This window comes from Myotis nattereri, assembly GCF_964212035.1.
Source record: "Myotis nattereri genome assembly, chromosome: 2".
NCBI lineage: Eukaryota > Metazoa > Chordata > Mammalia > Chiroptera > Vespertilionidae > Myotis > Myotis nattereri.
Genome location: NC_138076.1, coordinates 202,181,107 through 202,203,524, shown reverse-complemented (window position 1 = coordinate 202,203,524; position 22,418 = coordinate 202,181,107). Strand labels below are relative to the sequence as shown.

The window sequence follows — 22,418 nt, the reverse complement described above, 5'->3', positions numbered from 1 at the left end:
ATTGTCTGCAGCTGAGTAGGGAGTGAGGTTCAGCTGGGAAGTATTGTTGCTCTAGAACACTGGTGTTCAGCCACTCAACTCAAGTGACATTGGGTGTATCTGGAGATTTCTGATTTTCACAACGGGACAGGGGGTGGTGTCACTAGAGGTCAGGGATGCTCCTAAACATCCTACAATGGTCTGGACAAGCTCCCTCCCCCCAACAAAGAATTATTCAGCCCAAAGCATTATTAATCCTGAGTTTGAGGAACCTGCTCTGGAATAATGGAAATACTGAACGCACTGCTGCCGTGTAAGCCACGGAGGGTTTCTAAGGCTGGAAAATCTGCCTTGGGACACATTTTTAGGAGACAAAGCATATATTAAACCTCACTGCCAAGGTCCTGGGACCTTGGTTCAGGGTGTAACAGGACCTTGCCCACAGAGGACTTCATTTAGGGGAGGGAGTTCAGCCCTTTGAATTTCTTGCAAACCCGCCTTAGAAATTGACAGTAGAAATATCGTGTGATATATTCTTTTTCCTAGGAGATGAGGTTGGGCAGATTCTGTGCAGAGAACACCAGGAGCATTCCTGTGGGGCGCTGACTAGACAGCTGGGGACCCGTCACTGTGTGGGTTCCCACCCAGGCAGAAATAGCCTGTGTATGGATGGATGAATTTCCTCCATGCACACTCAAAGTGCAGTTCCGGGGGCAAGAGGCACTGCTAAATATTCGACAGATGGCCCTGGCTGATTTGGCTCAGTGGATAAGAGCGTTGGCCTGCAGACTGAAGGGTCCCAGGTTCGATTCTGGCCAAGGGCACATGCCTAGGTTGCGGACTCGATCCCCAGTGGGGGGCCTGCAGGAGGCAGCGGATCAATGATTTTCTCTCATCATTGATGTCTCTATCTCTCCCTCTCCCTTCCTCTCTAAAATCAATAAAAATATATTTTTTAAAAAATATTTGATGGATGGATGAGATATCAGGAAAAGGGCTCTTTCATCTAGACTCCTCAGCAAGGACCTCCTTGCCAGGCTGAATTTTTCTTGTCAAAGCCATGATGTGATTTGGGGGTCAGATTCTCACCCCAAAATCTCCTCCCTGTTCCCTGAAATCTGTCAGTGCTATCCCTTTGGGACAGAGTATTTTTGGTTCTAAGAGTCCTCTCTTGCGAAGAAATTACAGGGACTGGAGGATTGTTGGTAAAAGTCAATCACATAGTCACCCAACACTTGGCTCACAGTTAATCTGTTGATCGAATTTGAGTTGTGTATATATTTGTCAATGACTATATAGGATGAGGATAGAAGAGGATGTAGGACAGTGAAGTTTTGACTGGGGAGCTTGGAAAGTGTGAGTGTAGAGGTCGGACTGGGGAGGGGACATGCTGAGCTTATCCCTGAGCACATGCAGGTCTGTCTGGAGAGGAAGCCCAATTGGACATTGAAAGGGAGCATGGGAAGGGCACAGAAGACAAATTGTAGCCATGGCCCATTTTACCTTCGGGGGGCTGTCCTACTCTACCTGCATCAGTTTCAAGCATCAGCAGCTTACCTGTCCTGGCCCATCATATTTGCACACCGTGGACTTCGTAGGGCAGTTTCCGAAGTTGATTTGGCAGGGGTCGACTGGTAAGCACATTTGGCCATCCCCGTGGTAGCCTTCTCGGCAGGAACAATTGTGCCGATTTGGTCCCAGGAACGTGCAATGAGCGTGAGGGTGGCAGACATTTTGTGAACAGGGATTGATGGCTTGAGAGGCAATGACAAAATAAGAGGCAGTCACCACACCCGGGATGGAGGACAATTGAACTGTGAAGGGACTGCCAATCACAGCTCATCAAAGCTGCACAGGCAATCCAGCAGTTTTAAGAGAAGGAGTAAGAAATACCTTGTCTTACCTTACCTGATCCCCCTCACCCATCAAACAGATTTACATGTGGCCATCGAAGATTATAACTGCAAATATTGTGTTGATATATTATTATGCCATGTGATGTTGGATTTGAATATAAAAGAACATGAAGGAAAGTACTAAGGCTTACCAAATTTATAATATGTGCTGGGTTCTGTTCTAAGCATTTACCAAACATTAACTCGGTTAATCCTTACAACCCTCTAAAGTAAGTACCATTATTATCCTCATTTGATAGATAGGAAAATAGAGGCACAGGCAGGTTACAGAATTTGTCCAGCTAGTAATAGGCAGATCTGAGATACGAACCCAGATAGTCTGGCTCCAGTTTCATGAAGAAAAATGGAAGTGGTGGTTGCATTAAAATTAGGGTGGTTGTGAGTCACCTCCCCTTTTTCCTGTTGGATAACCTAACCTAAACATCTCAACTAATAAACTTGCAGGATCTAAATTCTACTCACGCTCGCAGTATTTGCCATCGCTTTTGTAATTGGGAAGGCATTTGCATTCTAGCTTCATTTCATCTTCACCGGAAAGTGAGCATCTGGAGTTTTCTGGGCAGAGCAAGGCTGCGCATTCAGGGATGGCTGCAAGGGAAGGTTGTTGAGGTAACTGCATCAGCAGAAAAACCAGTTATAAAAAACTCAACAAAAGCAATATTCCCCATTATTAAAAAGGATACACAGATTTGCTGTACCAATTCAAAAGTATAGAATGCATGAAGTAAAAATTAACTGTCTTCTTATTCTCACTATCCCATCCCACTCCTAAAATAACCATCATCAACAAACAATAACATATATGTTTATTTATATGATTTTTAAAACCAAATGGAATCCCTTTAAAATCTTTAGAAACTTGTTTTTTTAACAATGTACTATGGCGGTCTCGAAGGATATACTTTAATGTCTAATATCTGCATAGTATTTTACAATATTGATGGGGCCTAGAGGGTTGTTAAAAACTATAATGAGCCTGACATATTAGCGAACGTGCAAAGCTAACAAGTAGGCCAATTCAGTTTCATGGATGATGGTAGAAGATACGAGACTCCTGGGTCAGAGATAAAAGATAGTTTATTACTCATAGGAAGACCAATAGCCAGAATGTCAGCATTTTTGCATCAGGTCTTCCAAGCCCCAGTTTCCACGGGGCAATGCAAAGAGTCCAGATGCAGACCTGAATGTGCAATGGATTTTATTACAGGAGAGGAGTTCTGATTTTAGGGAACCTAAGGGGTGTGTGTGTGTGTGTGTGTGTGTGTGTGTGTGTGTGTTTAATAGTAGGAAACGTACTAGTTAGGGTCCAGGCAGGAGACAGAAAACACACAATAATTTGAACAGGGGAAATTTTAGGGTAAAGCATTATGAACAGAGAATTAAAATAATGGGAATTCATTGTGAGCATTAAAAACTAGAATTCTAAAGCATAAAGGAAAAGCAGAAATATAAAGAACAACCACTACCCTTGGATTGAGCTAAGTGCCCAACTTAAGCCCTCCTCCCTCCAGGGCTGATCCGCAGATGTCACTGGAAAAGGCCTGGCCTTGGACACTGGATAGGGGAGAAGGTGCTGAGATGCCTTGATGGTGAGGTTTGCTGGAAATCTTCCCTCTAGGGAAGGTCATCCACAGGGAGGTGCCAAAAGTCAGGACTCACTTGGTGTTCTGGGACCAGAAGCTAAGAGACATGCTCTCAGAAGTGTAGTGGACTTCTGTGTGTGGGTCAGGCCAGGTGGCTTCACGGGTCAGCGTTGTGGGATGAAGGGGAGGTGGTCAGCCTCTAACGGCCAGTCCTGTAGAGCCCTTGGTGTGCCCAGGGCTGAGGAAAGGGTGCACAGAACAGCATTCCCCTGGGCTGGGCACTGGCCTGCACGGTCTGAAATGCATACACCTATGCCTCTTTGACCTGGTGTGGCACTGAGGAAATTGGCGGTACTTACGCTTGTCGCAGTGGGGGCCGGTGTATGCAGAGTAGCACTCGCAGGTTCCATTGCCGTTGAGTCCGCTGTTGCACACTCCATGCACACAGCTGCACACTGCAGACAGGGAATGGGGGTTTTTCAGTACCTGACACAGACATCGCCCAAAGATTCTGGGTGGATAACATCTTCAGATAGTGGTTATTGAGAATCTGCATGATGACGCAGGAAAAACCATAAGTGTGAGGTCCTAGAGACCCTGGCTTAACCTGGACTTCATTTCTTTTTAATAGCTTCAATTTATTTATATATATAACATGTAGATAATGATGTCTACATCATGGGATTTCTATAGACACACCTGCTTAAAAAAACCTAACCAAAAACCTGACCAAATACTGGAAAAGCAAAGATTAACACCTACTAAGCACCAAATCCTTTGTACTGTTGTTGTGTGTCTCACCTTGATCCCTTGCTCTTATCTCCACTGGAATTGCCCTCATTTAGGGCCTTACCATATTTTGCCTGGACTATTGCAGTAGCATTTTAACTGAATTCGCAGTCCAATCTCTCATCTCTCCATTCCATCAATTGTATTTGATCAATAATGATATCATGATGATTTTCTCCAAAATATCTCAGTGACTCCCAATTGCTAACCAAATGAAATCTAAATTCCTCTACCAAACAAGGCTTTCTCCAATCTGACTTCAACCTCTTTAATTTTTCATTTTCATCTTCCATCACTTTATTTTAGACATATTAGCACATGGGATAACTCAGTAGTTGACCTTCCTTCCTAAAAACGTGTGTTGAGTACCTATTATGTTCAGGGTGCTGTGCGCAGGATGAATGACCCAAAGTCCCTGCCCTCGAAGAGCTCACCGTGTAAGGGCAGAACAGCCCAGCACAGTGCGGGTGGGAAGTGCTCTGACATGATAGGCCAATGGCAATAGGAGTTGCCAGGGAAGAGATGGAGGGGTGGCCTAGGGAAGGTGGTGCCTGGAAGAATCAGGATCTGCATCCTGTGCCGTCCCACCTCCATGCCCCTGTCTCCAACTGTGCTCCCTCCCACATGCCCACGGAAATCCTCCTCATCCTCCAAGGCCAACCGAGGCCCCCACCTCTGCGGTGCCATCTCAGAGCTCCCCCAGCAGAATCTGTGCTCTGGGGCCAGCGGCATGTTCTTTGTGTCCACGATTGCGTCCGACTACAACTGTTAAGTTTGTTTACGCTGGCGAGCCAAAGGCCACCAGGAACATGCTAGTGGTCACACCAAGTCAGCTGCAAGGGCAGCGGCCACTGGAGAGAGAGTGGGAGCCTCTTGCATTGCCGGGACAGGCAGCTGCTGGATGGTTCTCCTGGCTGCCTAATGACACAGTGCCTTCTCTGTTCAGACGTGGTTACTCAGCGGCCTGGTTTCTGTCTTGTTTCACATGGAGGCAGCGGATGGTGATATTCTGTGGAATTGCTCATGCTCAGCAGGCGACACCACAGCCGGGCTGGGACCCAGGAGGCTGCCGAGGCTGCTTTCCTCTGTCCCCATCTGCATATTTCTCTCCCCTATTAGATTGGAGCCCCGTGGAAGACCTTCCCCTGCCTGTGCTTCCCCATGACATCTTTCCCAGAGCTCATGGCCATGCCCACAACTGCACAGCTAAAATTTCCATCGAGACAGCATCCTGCAGGGCCAGGAATGGGGTGAGGAGAGTGAGGCAGGTACAGGGTGGGGAGGGTGAGGAGGGTGAGGAGGGTGTGCTCTGAGTGTTGTCATGTGGCATGGAGGAGGGTGAGGGGGTGGAAGGGGCAGTTAAGTGGGACTCAGCGCCTGCTTCCAATTTAGATGCTCCCTGCAAGGGCTGTCCTTGTCGCTTAGTCCTCCCCCCGCTCCCCCTGGGGCTGGCTGGTGTGAGCCCAGGAATCTGGCACCAGGCTCTCCCCGTGTCCTGGCTTCCAGCGCATCCTCTGTCCTGGGTTAACTGGCCTGGTACAGCTTGGGGAGCTCCTGACACGCACTGCAGGGCTGCCAGCCTCTGCCAAGAAAGTGTCCCAGATGCCATTTAAAGAGCCCCTGGCATTTGTTGCCAAACTCTAGAGACACTCGGAGCTTGGGGTGTGTGACTTTGAAGTGGTTAAAGCCACAGCCATTTGGATCAGAGAAACAGTGCACAAAGCCCCCCGTGCTGGGCCCCTTGGCAGAGTGAGCTGCTCCCTCTCCCATGTTTTTGCAGCACCCCCTGGTGCTGTGCACACGGGACCATAATTGTCACCCATGTTTCCAGCTCCTTGGGGGTGGGGACCTAATTGCTCCCTTTTTTGGATCCCCATCCCCTGTCAGGGGCCTAATGTTGGGTGCTTGCCAGGGGCAGAATGGTGCAGTGCTGGGCACCCACACTCTGGAGTCAGCCATCTGGGTGCTGCCTCTGGCCCTGTAATCGTTGCGTGACCTTGAGAAACCTCTCTGCTTCTTCATTCATAAAAGGAGGAACCCGGCTTGGAGAGGTGCTGCGAGCATCCAAAGAAATCACGTAGGTCAGGCCTCTTCCCACGCAGCCCGGCACACAGCAGGCACTCAGCAAATGCCAGCTACTGCCATTAACAAGACGTGATTGTGGGACTGACTTGGGGGTCACATCAGAGAAAGTGGGCTTTGCCTTCTGCCCCGGCCAGGAGTGAGGCCCTGAGTGGGCAGGTCCTTGGCAACAGAGATGAACACCCTCGCTGATGCAGCTCTAAATCACGTCTGAGTGAATCAGCGGGCGGGTAGGAGGCTGTTCCTGCAGCGGGTTAAAGCCGGCGTTAAAAATAAACAGCAGCTAATAGAACTGTCCTACTTCCAGCAGCCGGCCTCCTCTGAGAGACCAACGCCCCCTTGGATGCAACAACACTGGCACCCAGTGGATGCCCGGCTGAAGAGGTTTGCACGTTCCCCTAGTCCTTGCCAATGGGAAGTGACTAGCCATCCCTGAGCCATTCATTCATTCATTCATTCATTCATTCATTCATTCATTCACTCATTCATTCCTAGGTGAATAAGTGTTCCCCGTACTGTTGTATTGCTTTTGTCCTTGCTTAATACTTGCTTCTGTTGATTGAGTGCTTATGCTATGGTGCTATGAGCATTGCTACGTTGCCAACCTTGTGGAGTAGGTATTCTTATTCCCACTTTATAGGTGAGGAAGGCCCAGAGAGGTTAAATAGCTTGTCCCAGGTCACACAGCAGCGGATTTCAAACTCGGGCCAGTGTGATTTCAAAGCCTGTTCTGGAGCTGAGCTCTCCAATGTGGTAGCCACCAGCCACGTGTGGCCATTTAAACTTAAACTAAGTGACATGAACTAAAGTGTAGGGTTCAGCACCTCAGATGCACCAGCCCCATCTCAGGTCCCCAATGGACACCTGTGACTAGGTATGCCGTGGGACAGCCCAGACAGAACAGTTTCATCGCCACCTGAAGTTCTCCTGGAACCCAGGGTTTGGAATTTCTCTCCTGACTCTCAGTTTAGGTTTCCAGTTTTCTTAACTGTGGGTCCGTGGTTGTGCCCTCTCGTTAGTCCAAGGCTTGAACCTGTCCAAAACACCGTAGCCACGCCCCACACTTAACAACTTAGGTTTCTAAACCAACTCTCTCCCTTTCACGTGCCCTTTCTCCACGGCACCAATAAGTGTGAAGAAATGCCCCTTTATTTAGAAATGTTTGGGAGCTCCATGCATATCTGTGCTCATTGGTAGCCAAGATCATTTCTTGGAGGCAACATGGACTCTTCTTCTTTCTGAATTTTCATCCCAGAGCAATGACTCGGCTTTCTTGGGAAGCAAGCAATGCTAGATGCTGCCTTTCTTCCTTCCCACCTCATGTGATTTAAATTCTATTATTATGGTAGGGGAGGGCCAATTTAGGAAATAGGTTATTTCTAAACAGTTGATTGATTATATTTTAATGATCTTTAATATAATGTGTAATCTTAAAAATATACAGATGAAGGAAGTCTTAAGATCAGGGGCCACTGGAGAATAATAGGTAATAATCGCTAACATTTATCATGCACTGATTACCTCATTAAATCCTCATAATAATCTGAAAGAAGGCAATGTTATTTCTGTTTTTACAGATGAAGGCATAGAGAGAATGTTCTTATAAACTTAAAGTTCCCACAATTAGCAGCTTCAGGGCTGAAACCCAGTTTGAGTCTAAAGTTGGAGCTCTATATGCTGCCTCTCAAAGCCACAGTTCTGAGTCAGGGCAGCATGGCTGGAGTAAATCAGGCTATTTATTCATTCACTCACTTACTCACTCACTAACTCATCTAACCAACAAAAGTGGGATGTATGTCTACCATGCAGATAGCACTGTGGAAGGTACTGAAGATAAAGAGGTATAACAGTGTCTTCCTTCAAAGAACTGAGGGATTATTAGAATGAGACAGTGTCTCTGTATTGCAATAAAACTTATTCCAGAGTGTGCATACTTATGAGGGTAGGACGTCTATGTGTGTGTGTGTGTGTGTGTGTGTGTGTGTGTGTGTGTGTGTAGATTTTCTTCAAGAAAAGTTGAACCAATGCAGTATCTACTGAATTTGATTTTTCCATGAAAGTCAGAACCAAGGTGGTGTTGGAGAAAGGCCACAGGATATACCCTTTTTGCGTGACTATGGATCTGGGAGACACTGTCACTGCCATGCCCACATTCTCTAGGCCTTACCAATTGTGTGCATTACAGCTGACTTCCAGCATCCTGCACAGGCTTCCTGGGAAGGTTTCTCCACCTGAATGCTCACTGGGGGCTGGAAGTGCAGGGAATTAACAATTCCCCCAGCCCATGACTGCATGCAATAACTTACTATTGCTGCCGCAACAAATTACCTCAAACCTAGTGTCTTAAAACAACACAAATTTATTGTCTTGCATTTCTGGAGGTCAGACATCCAAAATTACTATACTAAAGTCAAGGTGGCAGGGTTTTGCTCCTTCCTGGAGGGGGAAAAATGTTTGCTTCACTTTTCTAGCTCCTAGAGGCTGTCCGCATTGCTTGGCTCCTGGCCCCCTTCCACCTTCAAAGCCAGAAGGAGCTGGTGGAGTCTTTCTCACATCTCATCACTGTGTCCCTCCTCCACGTTTAAGTCCCTATGATTACACTGGGCCCACTTAGACAATCCAGGACATCCTCCCCTCTCAAGGTCAGCCACTTAGCAACCTTAATTCCACCTGCTACCGTAATTCCCCCTTGCCATACAAGGTAATATAGTCTCAGGTCCAAGGGATGAGGATATGGACATATATTTTTGATGGGGTGGGGGGTGGTGGTCTTTATTCGGCCTAGCTCACTGTGACTCCCTTTCCCCTCAGGTGAGATAACTTCGAGGTGAGTATTCAACCATGACTCCAACAGTCCCCAGTCCAGGGCATGAAGCTCCGGTCATCACACTGCTCTCTGTCTTGACAGCACACCTTTAATGCCTCTGTGTCACTTTCTTAGTGTTTCTGCCGTCACCTCCTAAATATGCTACTTGTATTGGAATCCTTGTTTCAGGCTCTACTTCTGGGGAAAAGAAGGAACCAAAAATAAGAGACTAGACCCGTGGTCAGCAAACTGCGGCTCGCGAGCCACATGCGGCTCTTTGGCCCCTTGAGTGTGGCTCTTCCACAAAATACCACATGTGGGCGCGCACATACAGTGCGATTGAAACTTCGTGGCCCATGCACAGAAGTTGGTATTTTGTGGAAGAGCCACACTCAAGGGGCCAAAGAGCCACATGTGGCTCGCGAGCCGCAGTTTGCTGACCACTGGACTAGACCAATCAATTGTCAGGTTTGTTTTTTTGTTTGTTTACCCTGCAAAGTGGAGCCAACCATCTCTGCTCACCTCAGGCATTTCTTTGTGAACTCCCGAAAGGAAGGGACAGACCAGAATGTGGTGGGATCTCTGGTGGAAGTCAAGGCCCCCGAGGAGAAGGTCTACGCTGAAACCAGCATCTGGAAAGAGCTCAGGGAGAAGCTGGACGGGCAAAGAGCAGGGGATGTCTGATCCTGGAGTCTGGAGAGATGGAGTTGTGTGCCCCCAAGTTTGCCAGACAGCATTACTGGTGAGTAGCTGACTGCAAGTGCTAAAAACCACAAGAAACTCTTTTTTTCCCCAACACTGCATTCTATCAGATTTGTTACTAACTCTTTGCTTTGCCTTTGCAGACTTGGTTATACATAACTGTTCAGTGTTTTCCCTCCAAGGATCAGTCTTGCTGAGGTCTGAAGCTGTTTGACATGCTATGTTTCCAAATGCATTAGACTACAGAAGGATCAGACATACCTCCTGTACAGTTGGGTCCAAATAAGTTGTCATCAGCACAGGTTTCACAGGCTGTTCCACCAAACCCTTCCTGCAAAATACCCCAGGGAGATGACGTTAGACCCAACGTGATCGGCATTACCCAGGAAGCCCTGGGCTCCTCACTGGTGGTGTGGTCTGTGCTTATTTCTCATATATCCCCCCTGTGCCTATTCTGAAGCTCCTTCTTTGTGTTTTTCCTTTATTCTTTGCTGTTTTTGTGTTATAAGGGTACCTCAATCCCTGCATCATTGTTTTTACAGCGAGTCCAGAAGAAAGCTGCTTTGTCAATCCAAAGATATAAATAGAGAGCAAGAGATGACAGCGCCATCATAATTTCACCCAAGGGCGAAACGAAAACTCTTTCAGTTGCATTTCTGAAGTCAGCCCAGCTCATTCATTTTCAGGATTTCTCTGTGTTTCAACCAAAGGCTTGAAACTTGCAAAATGTCATTTTCATGGGATACCAAAGAAATTCTTCAATGGCAGACCCCGTGCTTGACAATTGGTGGTGTGGATAGCACCAAGAGCTAAGAGTGGTGGTAACAACAATTTCTATAGCCCTGTACAGCTTCACAAAGTATCACATCTATGGCCTTATTTCACTTTTCATCAAATGTAATCACACAGGATGACTATCAAACCCATTTCATAGATGGGCACACTCAAGGCTGAGCAGTTAACTGATTCACTCCAAGGCCCCCAGCCTCTGATAAGTCATTTTGTTGCAGATTGTCTACTCTTTTTACTAGTATTGCTTCTTAGAGACTTCATTGTGTGTGTGTGTGTGTGTGTGTGTGTGTGTGTGTGTTTAAGGAGGGACAAAAGTTAAGGAGAAGGGGCAGAGTCAGGGAGTCAAACACGTTTTGGAACTTACTTGGCATGAGCAGCTTCCATTTCCTTCCATGCCTTCGTCACAGCTGCCCCTGCCGCTGCAGGGCGACCTGGCTCCTCCTGGGCACTCTAGGGAAGCAAAGGGCTCAGGTTCATTCATTTTGATGGCGCACAGACATTCTGCAAGGATGCGTTCAGCACCTACTGTGTGCCAGTTAGTGTGCCAGTTGCCAGGGGGACAGAAAGAACGGAAGACTCTGCTGGCGTCACCTGGGGTTACCCAGAGGAGGCCAGCAGATCACAGTGTCACCTGGGACTGTCATAAAAGACATTCGCAGCAGCCACACTCGACAGAGAGATTAGACTTTGCTATGAGGGCACATTTCTGATGCATTGTGAGGCTCGGGAGCTGATAAGGCTATTTTAGGTCATTATCACATTTCCCTTTGCTCCCTGCTACCCTGGTGGTCCTTGCATTGTGACTTCCCCCATGCAGGAGGCTTACCCGTTATAAGCTGTCAGCAAATCATCGGCTGTCTGTTTCTTTAGAGGAAGATAATGAACTTCCTGCCAGTAAGAGGCCAAGGATCTCCCTGTAACTTTATCTCCCAAGGTGCCTCCTCCATGTCACTATCTTTGTTTAAAAGCTTGGCTCACAGCCCAGCCAGCATGGCTCAGTGGTTGTGCGTTGGCCTATGAACTAGGAGGTCCCAGATCGATTCCTGGCCAGGGCACATGGCTAGGTTGCGGGTTGATCCCCAGTTGCAGGGCGTGCAGGAGGCAGCTGATCAATGATTCTCTCTCATCACTGATGTTTCTATCTCTCTCTTCCTCTCCCTTCCTCTCAGAAATCAATAAAAATATATTAGAAAAAATAAAAGCTTGGCTTACAGCTAGGCAGAGAATATGTGCTGGTATTGCATTGATAGCTCTGGTTGGAACTGTCTGTATGGGAAACTGATGTAAAATAGGTTCCTCATGTAAACTCAGCATTATTTGTCACTCAAAGCCAAAAAAGGGCATGCCTAAAAGAGTGGATTCAAATCCACACAGTCTGTTATTTGCAACCTGTGCAGTGAATGGCAAAGAACATACAAAGGAAAAAAAAATGGCAAAGAACATACAACAGAAAAAAAATGCAAACGACGATACAAAAAACAAATATGCATAATTCAATGACATTGACCTCAGAAAGAAGAATCAAGGTCATTGCCCTTTGAAATAGATTGTTTTGCCACATTCTTTTCCCATTACTTAGAGTTGTAGCACAAATCTGTTAACGTTGATGGTGAAATAAAGAGAACTGGCATGTTCAGATAAAAAAAAATCTATTTTTATCTCAAATAGAAATTGGTTGTTTAAGTGAATTAAGTTTCAAGGTTAAAAACATGTTTTCTGGCTAATGAGAAAAGACTTTCATATGCAGATCTGATAAATCAGTACAAGTTTCAATGAGGGAGAAGCACATGAAATATGGGTAGAAACACCTTTGTTATGTCAGGACGACATATATTTTTTTCCTCAAGTGAGAATTCATGCCTTCTTTTTCTTTCTTCTCCTTGTGGAAATGTGAAATGACAGGCAAGATCTCTTGCCATCACCACAGAATGTGGGGGAGAGGTGAAAGCCACAGCCCAGCAGAGGACTTATCTCTTTCCCGAACCAAAGGAAGGAAGCCCTCGGAGACACTGAGTATGTTCGAAAGATGAAGATAAAGGGGAACACGCTTTTGCCCCAGCGAGAGGCCAGCAGAAAGAATGTCCACGCCTTGGTTTCCACAGGTTTTGCTGCAATGGCCTCGAGACCTATCAGAGGAAAATGCCCGAATGTCCAAGGAACCCCTTAAGACTCCTTCGATCCTAGGTGTGAGCTCTGCCACGTGTGCACGTAGCACGGTGTGATGGCATGAGATTTTGGAGTCCCGTTTGCCTGCTCATGCTTTATGAGTTACCCAGTGTTTAAAAAGGCTTCAGAGAAAGGGTGCCATTTCATTTGCCTTTCGTTATCAGAGGCCTATTTTGACCATGATTCACCCATTCATTGATTCATACAACTTTTTAAAAGTGTCTTCGTAGTGTCGTGCCCTTTGCCTAGTGCTTCCACCTGTACCAATGTTTTAAAGCCTCAACTATATTTTTGTAAAGTAGGACTTTTTATCCCCATTGACAGCTAAAAGGACTGGAGCCTATGCAGGAAATAACTTGCCCAAAGCAGTAATGGTGGAATTGGATTCAAACTTAAAACCCAGAGTGCCTTTGCTCTCCTGGCTGTGGTCTGCCATGCATTATGTTGAACATGCTGACGTCTGTTACTGTATCTTGGACAAAGCCTTTTCTTGTCTTCGGTGTGTCTGATGAATAGCTTAGCACCAGATTAGTCTTTGTGGGTTAGAGAGAGAAAAGCAAACCTAAGAGTTCTTTCTAGTATACCAGGGTGTCTATAAGGACGGGATGTGATATGACCACATTTGATACCAAAAAAAGTTCTTGAAATCTGGAAGTCTGGGCTAATCGCTTGATCCCGATGTAATAATCTCTTAGAAACACACTGTGCTGACATGCTGGGGTGACACTGAGAGCAGAGCAGTTAACGGAGAGAAGGGCCGGGAGATCCCAAACCCCGTCTTTCTCTCTCCCTGGCAAGTTTGGTGCCAGCAGCTCTGAACTTGAACTTGCTTGATTACTTAAAAGCCCAAAGGAAACTGGCAAGAGATCCTCTTCAATATCTGATTCCTCATATGCAAAATGGAGATTAAAATGTCTAACTCCAGGATTTGTTTTAAGAATGAAATCAGATAATATCAGCCACGGATTTCTCTAGCAACTAATGTCAGCAATGCTGAGTAAATGGAAGCTATTTTTCATTAGTTAAAAAAAGAAACCAGAGACAACGTTATGTGTAGAATAGGGTGCAACTATTTAGAGCCATATGGAATACAAAACCAGAGAAATAAGCCAAAATATTTGGGGTCTCATATGTGTGACATAACACAAGTTGCTATTTTTCTTTCTTTGTTCTTTTCCTTATAAACTGTATACAATTGGCTTATATCATTATTATTAATTTTTTTGTTGTTAATCTTCACTGGAAGGTACATTTTTCCATTGATTTTTTAAAAGAGAGAGTGGAAGGGAGGGAGGGAGGCAGAGAGAGAGAGTAATATCGATATGGAAAAGACACATTGACCCGACTGAGACTGGACATCCAATTGCAAGCAACCCAGGTATGTGCCCTTGACCAGGCATCAAACCTCAACCCTTTCAAGAGTGAGTGGATGCTTTAACCACTGAGCAACACCAGCCAGGTCTGTTTACATTATTTTAACCAGGAAAAGAACAACAACTAAAGAGAACTAATCTCTCCCCTTATGTGTATACTTGAGGAGATGTTGTCAGTACATTTTAGAAGATGTAAAGCAAATGGTAAAGTCATGAATTAAAATGTCTTAGTTTTTTACTATCCAAGAAAAAAAGGGATCTCATATAGTTTGCATGTCACAGCAAGGAGGCAGTCACTACTTGAGTGTAAACATCTATAATCAGAATAGAAGTTCCATTTCAGCTCATAAGTGCTGTGCTTGACCACAGGAGAGTCTAACTACTATTGACTCAGATTTGGCTGGTAGTGTTTCTTACCGTGGAACATGGTCATTACAGAGTTTGCTATTCCATCCTAAAACTTAAATTTTTAGAAGGCTGAATGATTAGTTTGGTTGCCAACCAATAACTATAGTCTTTGAGATGTTGTCACTAAACTTCTTACAGTAAATTTGAGATCATAAGAATCCAGCATTCTTACTTCCTCTCTAGGCACAGTGACCTTCTTTGGTAAGAGCAGGTAGCCTTTCCCCTGTCCTTTTTGCTGAATTGTAAAGGAATTCTCTTAAAGACAGGTCTCTGACTGGAGGAAAGCAGATTTCTTTAGAAAAGCTGAGAGGGCAAGAACAATTTTCCACATCCTGACAGAAATGCGCCTTTCCAGAAAAAGGTGCTGACATTCTCCTTTTACTGACATTCTCATTTTCCTTCTTCTCAATTTTCCATCGAACGGGACATCGAGAAGCAAGTATCCAAATCCAAGAAGGGTGTTTGCCACTTACCCATGCAGTCTGGGCCCCAGTGGCCTGGGCAGCACTGAGGCTGGAGGTAGTCCTTCCTACAGATGTGGCGGCATCCAGGGAGAGACAGCGAGTATGATCTGATCACAAAGGCATACCTTCGAGGGTAAAGAGGGACATACCCATCATCAGAGCAACTCGGAGTTGGATTGCCCTAGAATATTTTTTAGGTCTTTGGGCTTGCCTAGATTTAAAAAAGAATATATATATATATATATATATATATATATATATATATATATAATCTCAATCACATTTTACTGTCTAGATAGAAAAAATATAATCATGGTTTAGCTTTAATTGTAATGAATGAAAAACATCAGGGCCCAATGAAAATAGGGGTGAAATATCTCGCATGATGTCGGAGTGAAGTTAGTAGATGGGAAAAATGATGTTAGGTTCTAGGCACACACTGGTAATGGACTTCAAACGTATCACTGGGTGTCCCAGCAGCCAATGAAAGAAGAGAAAGAGCATGAGTGATGTGGTGCACAGGGTCTGTGGATTTAAATCAAACCAACTGCTCAGGACACCGTAGATGTAGAAATTCCTGTGAGAGGCGGTGTAATGTAATGAGCAGCATTTGCCACAGTTTCCTCGAGGGAGATATAATGAGTTCCCTGGAACAGTTTTTGTATCGTCTGAGGTACAGTTCTGGAATAGCAATTCTATGGAGGCTAATCACCAATGTCTATTTGTAGGGATCTCTGCATGGATGGCTTATTACAGGATTTGACTTGACTCTGGTGTTTAGAGGTTATCTTCCATGAACATTGTTTCTTTCACCTGGGCTGTTACTAATGCTGTGCCCGTGAGTTCTAGGTTGTTCTCCTAAACCAGTGCCGGTGATGCAGCTAATTAACCACAGAGTTACTGGCTTTAGGGGCAGTTGGGCTGGAGATAGAGTTGACAATCTCTTTGAAAGGGTGGAATACTGGCAGGGACATCTCTTTATAAAGATGGCAAAAAAGGAGAGCCAAGTGCAGAGCCAAATGGCCCCTCAAGAACCAACCTTGGGTTTGTTCCAGTATAAATGAATGACAAATCAAAATCTTCAATTCTAGCCCAGCGGGTGTGGCTCAGTGGTTGAGCATTGACCAGTCTGATTCCTGGTCAGGGCACATGCCCGGGTTGCAAGTTTGATCCCTAGTAGGGGGCGTGCAGAAGACAGCTGATAGATGATTCTCTCTTATCATTGATGTTTCTATCTCTCTCCTTCTCCCTTCCTCTCTGAAATTAATGAGAACATATTAAAAAATATTCACTTGTAAAACAGAGAGCATGAGTCCACTAACCTTATTCTCTCTCCCTCAACCCTTTCCTCTATGTGTTTGTGTGTGTTTAGGGTAGTGGAGTGGGACATAAACAAGTGCCAATCATGGCCATGAAAAAAAGTAACCAGTATAAAAATGTTCTCACTAAAGTTGCTTTATAATTTTAACCTTGAACCCTAAGTCTTTCAGACGTACTTTCTAGAAGGATCTAATTGGAAATGTGCACCCACTTCGGTAATTGAGTAGTTAACTGCCACATATGGTTGCTAACTCAATCCAGCTAATGTTGGGAAACTTCTGTTAAAAATTATGATTTGGGTTTAGAATATAGTGCAGTCACATTAAGCAAACACAAATTTAAAATTTAACAGTTGTAAGGTTTCATTTTACCAAAAGTAAGACAGAATACTAATTTTTCATCCCTGAATTAAAAATGAAACTCACTGAGGACTGTCTAAGCTTTAAATTAGTAGACGAAGCAAATAAAAAAAAATGTGTTTTCATTTGAGCTGCATGGCTGCAACTATTAGCTGGTGAGTAGAACAGTTGGTTGTCTTTTGCAAGGGTTAACCTTGAAAGATGAGAGTTTTGAATCATAAAAGGATTTCAGGCATACAGTGCTCACATAAACACAACAAAGCTGTAATTCATTGGCCTCCCTTATTGGGGTTCTAATTAGTGCCAGGATCCATAGCTAGTTAGTGAGAGAGTCAGACCCAAGGCTTTTTAACATGCTCTGACTAGAACCCTTTCCAAGTGAAACAAAACCTAGATTTTCAAACTAAAGAAGGGCAAAAGAAAGAGAGAATATTTGTGTGCAATATAATGTAGTCAATTTAGTATTAAAATGCAATCCATTTTTTAGACTCAAGGTCATAGTTGTGAGTTACCTAAGTTTGGGTTCAATGTGGCCTTAGAGAAAGAGAAAACCAGGGCAATGCTTTGGAGTGTTTGAGATGGGAGGTTTCTATTTGGATTCACAATCCCTTGAATTTCAAGACTGGAGCACAACTACTTTCTCATAATGAGTACCTGCAATCTCGAACCCCTGTGGAGCCATTGGTAACCTTGGTGTAACCATCTGGGCAGTCAATTTCAAAGTTGAGCGGGCAGGATCGGCACTCAGTCCTCATGACAAGCCGAGACTTCTTATCGCATCTTTTTGTCTGTGAGAGCATAAAAACAAAACAAAACATCAACTTCCATTAGCCGAGCCTTGCTTGGCCAATCTTCTCCATTGACTTTATATCAGTGGAATCACAAGGAGGGTTATAAGGTTGATTAGTAGTGCCTGGCAGGCTGCTTTTAATCTTATCTAGAAAGAGGGCTGGGATTGACAAGCAATGTCTGCCTGGCTGTGCAAGGGCTGCTTATACCACGCGTTTGCCATCCCTGCTCTAAACTATGGAGTCCAGCAAGGTAAGGTAACTTCATGACATATACTTCTCCAAATGGGAAACTGGAAATATATTGTACTCTTTTCTTTAAAAAAATCCAACATTTATCTTTATTGTTGAAAGTATTACAGATGTCTTCCTTTTCCTTACATTGACCCCTACTAGCCCTCAGCGCCCCCCTCCCCCGACCCCCAGCCTTCATCACACTATTGTCTGTATCCATGGGCTATGCATATACAGTGGGGCCTTGACTTACTCGGTCCCGACTAACGAGTTTTTTGAGATACCAGCTGTCTCTCGGCCGATTTTTTGCATTGAGTTGATAGAGTAATTTGAGTTAACGAGCTCCTTAATGAGCTCCTTAACAAGCTCGGTCTGGGAACGAATTAAACTCGTAAGTCAAGGCCCCACTGTATGCATGTAAGTTCTTCAGTTAGATCGGCAAATCTCAAGGATATCCTTTCAGCATTAATTCCACGGGAATAGGCTCGTCTGGGTGCCAAATGCCCTGGAGCATACAGTGTCTTTTCCAAAGATATTTGTATTCTTTCGATTACAACCCAGCTAGAATGTGGGCTCCGTGAGGGCGGCAATCTTTTTTCACTTTGTCCTCTGCTGGTTTGTCCGAAGCACCTAGAACAGTGTCTGGCACATAGTAATGCTCAGTCAATATTTGCCGATTGGCTTAATGAGTTGTAGGAAACCAGACAGGCATACCCAACACAGTGAGCGACACCAGGCAGCAGAGAACTGTTCTGCTGAATGATGCAGATCGACTTTGACCCTGAGGATCCCTCACTGCCCAGTGCTGGTGCTGATCCTCCCAAATGGATTTCCTCACCTGTTTCTTCATTTCCCCATCAAACTTCAATAGAAACAGCTTTACACAAGGAAAAGTGACAACTTGGGAGTCAAAGACCTAAACTTGGGAATCAGGCTCAACATCTTGTCAAGTGTTCAATCTAGAATGAATTTCTCCCTCTTTGCCATCCTCTATAAGAGGAATATCTTGATAGCCACCCTCTAGGACACACAGAACTTTACTAATAAATGATGCACCACGTGCAAATTGCCTGGCCCAGTACTGGAGATCACAGGCAGTAAAGTGCTAATTCCTGTACGGCTTCTCTATCTCCACCTCTGCGTTTTGCCTGTTGCCTTTCCTGATAGGAATGTTCTTTCCCCTCTTTTTGGCTCCCCAAACCTCATATCTTCAAGGCCCTGTTTAACATCACCACAAAATGGCACTCATCTCTTGCTCCTCTCTGTGGTTGGCCAGGAGAACATATTCATTGTCTTGCTCTCCGTTTAAAAACTACCACTCTTACTTTTTCTTGTCATCCCAAGGGGCCCAGCTCTAGGTTAGGGGTCTTGGGAACATCATAACTACTTCTAAGTTTATTGACATCTGTAAAGGCTGCACCAGAAGAAACCTTACATTGACAGAGCAGTTCATGGTTATGCATACTCCCAAAGGCATCATTGTCTTTGAACACGACCACCCCAAAGGTAAGTAGGGCAGGTGTCATCATCCTTATTTTAGAGAGGAGCAAACTGAGCTGAGGGGAGGTCCAGTGACCTGTCTCAGGCCACACTGGGAGTCAGTGGCTTTCTGATTCCTCGCTTGGCCATTTCTCTTCCCTGCAAACTGTATAGTGGGTGGGTAAAAAACCAAAATCTCTGTTTTTTTTTGTTGTTTGTTTGTTTTTTTCTGGCTGGAATGGTATTTATGGAATAACAAAAGCCACTCTTAGATATACTTTCAATTCATCTCTATTAATGGTCACGATACTATTTTTTAAAGCAGAATTTTCTTTTACATTAGGGTTTTCCTTGTGGGTAAGCACATGGGGTGACATTACTTTGTCTTTTCTTTCTTAGTAGGCTAGGGTTAATATTCTCTTCTAAAAATTTAAAAAAAATTTATTGATCTGAGAAAGAGAGAGAGAGATCGATCTATTTATTGTTCCACTTATTTATGCATTTCTTGGTTGATTCTTGTATATACCCCGACTGGGAATCCAACCTGCAACCTTGGTGTATCAGGACGATGCTCTGAAAAACTCAGCACCTGACCAGGGCTGAATATTTTCTTTTCAAAAAAATCCCTTGTCCTTTTCAAATAGAATGGCTCATTCTATTTCTCACATGATCTCTTCTTGAAGAGTAAACTCAGCTTTAAGCATCAGTCGACACCTGATTTCCCCACACATTCTGATGGCAGTGATGGTGATGATGGTAATTTCTGCTGTGTGGACCACTGGCAAGGGAGAACCAAAGTATTCAGGGTTGAAGAGCTAGTAAGCAGTGGAGCAGCCACTGATCCTCAGAAATATTTGTTAAACTCATGAAACCACAGTTCAAACTCGGAGAACTGGAGTGAATAACCTTTATGCCTCTTTCAATGTTTCCGTGAAAATATTATTAGAGTACAGCCAACTGAAGTAAAATTGGTGTTGATAAGAATTTTCCCGGTACAGATGCAGAATCACATTTGTGTTTTATTATTCATAGAGTGGAAGTCATATCTTGAGAAATGCATTTCAACTAAATCACTCGGGTTGACTCCCACATCCCCTCCTTCAGGTTGGCCTTGTTGCCAACTGACACTGAACTTGTTCTAAGGCAGTGGTCGGCCAACTCATTAGTCAACAGAGCCAAATATCAACAGTACAACGATCGAAATTTCTTTTGAGAGCCAAATTTTTTAAACTTAAACTATATAGGTAGGTACATTGTTATTAACTTAATTAGGGTACCCCTAAGGCTTAGGAAGAGCCACACTCAAGGGGCCAAAGAGCCGCATGTGGCTTGCGAGCCGCAGTTTGCCGACCACTGTTCTAAGGTGACAATGCATGGAATCTTGCTTGAGAGGCTGGCATGCTGGTGTAAAAGTGCCCTGGGTACTTTTACTACAACTTGGGGAGGTAGAGGGTGAAAACCTGATGCATTTTGTAATACTGTATTTCTCAGCAAGATATCACTCAACCGGTAATTCCCCAGAACATCTCTCCACAGCCATTGTTATGTTCTACATTCAGTATGATGCAATGGGAAGTGAGTGATGAGACGATTAAAACAAACAAAACACACCCAGGATACCAAAATCCGCAATGAAACCAGGAATGTGAGCACTAAATTCTGAGAGTCCCAACAATGGCATTTAGCACAGATAGAACCAACTGGGTTGATGAAAGATGATGCATCTTCACTCATATCCTATTCTCCACAGCTTCCTCTTTATTTTAGGAAGCCCCCATAGTACCTCAACCCTTGACAACATACTAAAGCAAACAGTTTTTGAACACACCCTGAAAATGAACCAATTAAAGAAACAGAAGTCTCGTCTTACCTGCTCTGTAGTTCCCGGTGGGGAGCAGAAATTTTGTACAACCAATCCAAGAAGGAAGGGGATTAAATTTCGTAGCATGGCGAGAAAATATTTGCTCCTTCTCCGTGCCAGGCCCCTGTCAGAGCTGTTTACCTATTTTAACTTTGTCTGAAGAGCTCCCAGTGAATTCTTTCTCATTTCAGTATCTGTTTTTAAATCCTTCCCTCTCCTTTCCCTGGGTTGAACCAGATGATATGTGAGACCCGCCTCTAGACAGGAAAAATGGCAAATCCAGGGGTTGCCGTGACATTGGCCACTCTCAACTGTATATATGCCCTGGCTGAATGACAGGATATCCTGAAGGGGCCGGAGCAGAAACACGATCCGAATCTTTGTGCCTGTGAAACTACCGGGAACAAGCTCCCGCCTCCCACTGCTCTGCCCATCCTGCCTCTGGTCCTGTCTATTGCTGGACCCAGAGACCCACCACCATTTCCACAGCCACACCATGGAAAACTGCAGGCCTTTCTGTCTGAATCCAAGCTGGCTGTCTGGCAGTGTTTGTGGGAGTGCCCATAAACGGGTAGAATATCCTGGAGGGAATGTTGCAGGAGCCCAGGTCCTTGACTTTGAAGACTACTGGTGGCCACACCCTGTGTGGTTGGCAAACTACTGCAAAGAAATGTCTCTTTGCGGATGCCAACAATGGGTTTTGACTCATCCTTTCTCATCTTCCATGTCACTTCAGTAGCAAATGACGGAGCCTGTAGGTCTCATCTTAGTCTGCAAGGCCCTTTTTCAAGGATCTAATGCCACCTCCTCTGGGCCTGACCCTCCAATAGCATCTTGGAGACTCTCCTAGCGTTGTGCACATAATGGCATGAAAACCTACTCACATCCATCACAGTTCATCTGTCTGTATGTCTGCCTCCCATGCCCAGGTGTGAATTCCTTGAGGACATATACCTTTGACAGCCTAGAGCAGAGACTTGCATTTGACAATAATAAAAACAAATAATAGCCAATATTTTTTAAAACCTTCATATGTGTTAGTCGTTATTCTAGAGTCTAGACCAGCCGTGGGCAAACTACGGCCCGCGGGCCGGATTCGGCCCGTTTGAAATGAATAAAACTATTGAAAAAAAAGACCGTACCCTTTTATGTAATGATGTTTACTTTGAATTTATATTAGTTCACACAAACACTCCATCCATGCTTTTGTTCCGGCCCTCCGGATCAGTTTAAGAACCCATTGTGGCCCTCGAGTCAAAAAGTTTGCCCACCCCTGGTCTAGACCTTTCCATGGATTAATCTGTTTAATCTTCATAA

The 22,418-nt window shown here is 44.7% G+C and overlaps 1 protein-coding gene across 1 annotated transcript in view; it reads right to left on the bottom strand.

The window, feature by feature from the left end:
- STAB2 (stabilin 2) overlaps nt 1-21,394 on the bottom strand; it is a 124,371-nt gene extending 102,977 nt beyond the window's left edge. Inside the window, exons 1-8 of the mRNA XM_081085113.1 lie at nt 21,111-21,394; nt 17,394-17,527; nt 15,070-15,185; nt 11,014-11,099; nt 10,119-10,188; nt 3,838-3,933; nt 2,358-2,483; nt 1,537-1,733 (exon numbers count right to left, since the gene is read on the bottom strand). Coding sequence (XP_080941239.1) covers nt 1,537-1,733; nt 2,358-2,483; nt 3,838-3,933; nt 10,119-10,188; nt 11,014-11,099; nt 15,070-15,185; nt 17,394-17,527; nt 21,111-21,188 — 903 coding nt within the window. The 5' untranslated portion in view covers nt 21,189-21,394. The remainder of the gene's footprint in view (nt 1-1,536; nt 1,734-2,357; nt 2,484-3,837; nt 3,934-10,118; nt 10,189-11,013; nt 11,100-15,069; nt 15,186-17,393; nt 17,528-21,110) is intronic.
- Between the last annotated feature and the right edge of the window lie 1,024 nt (nt 21,395-22,418).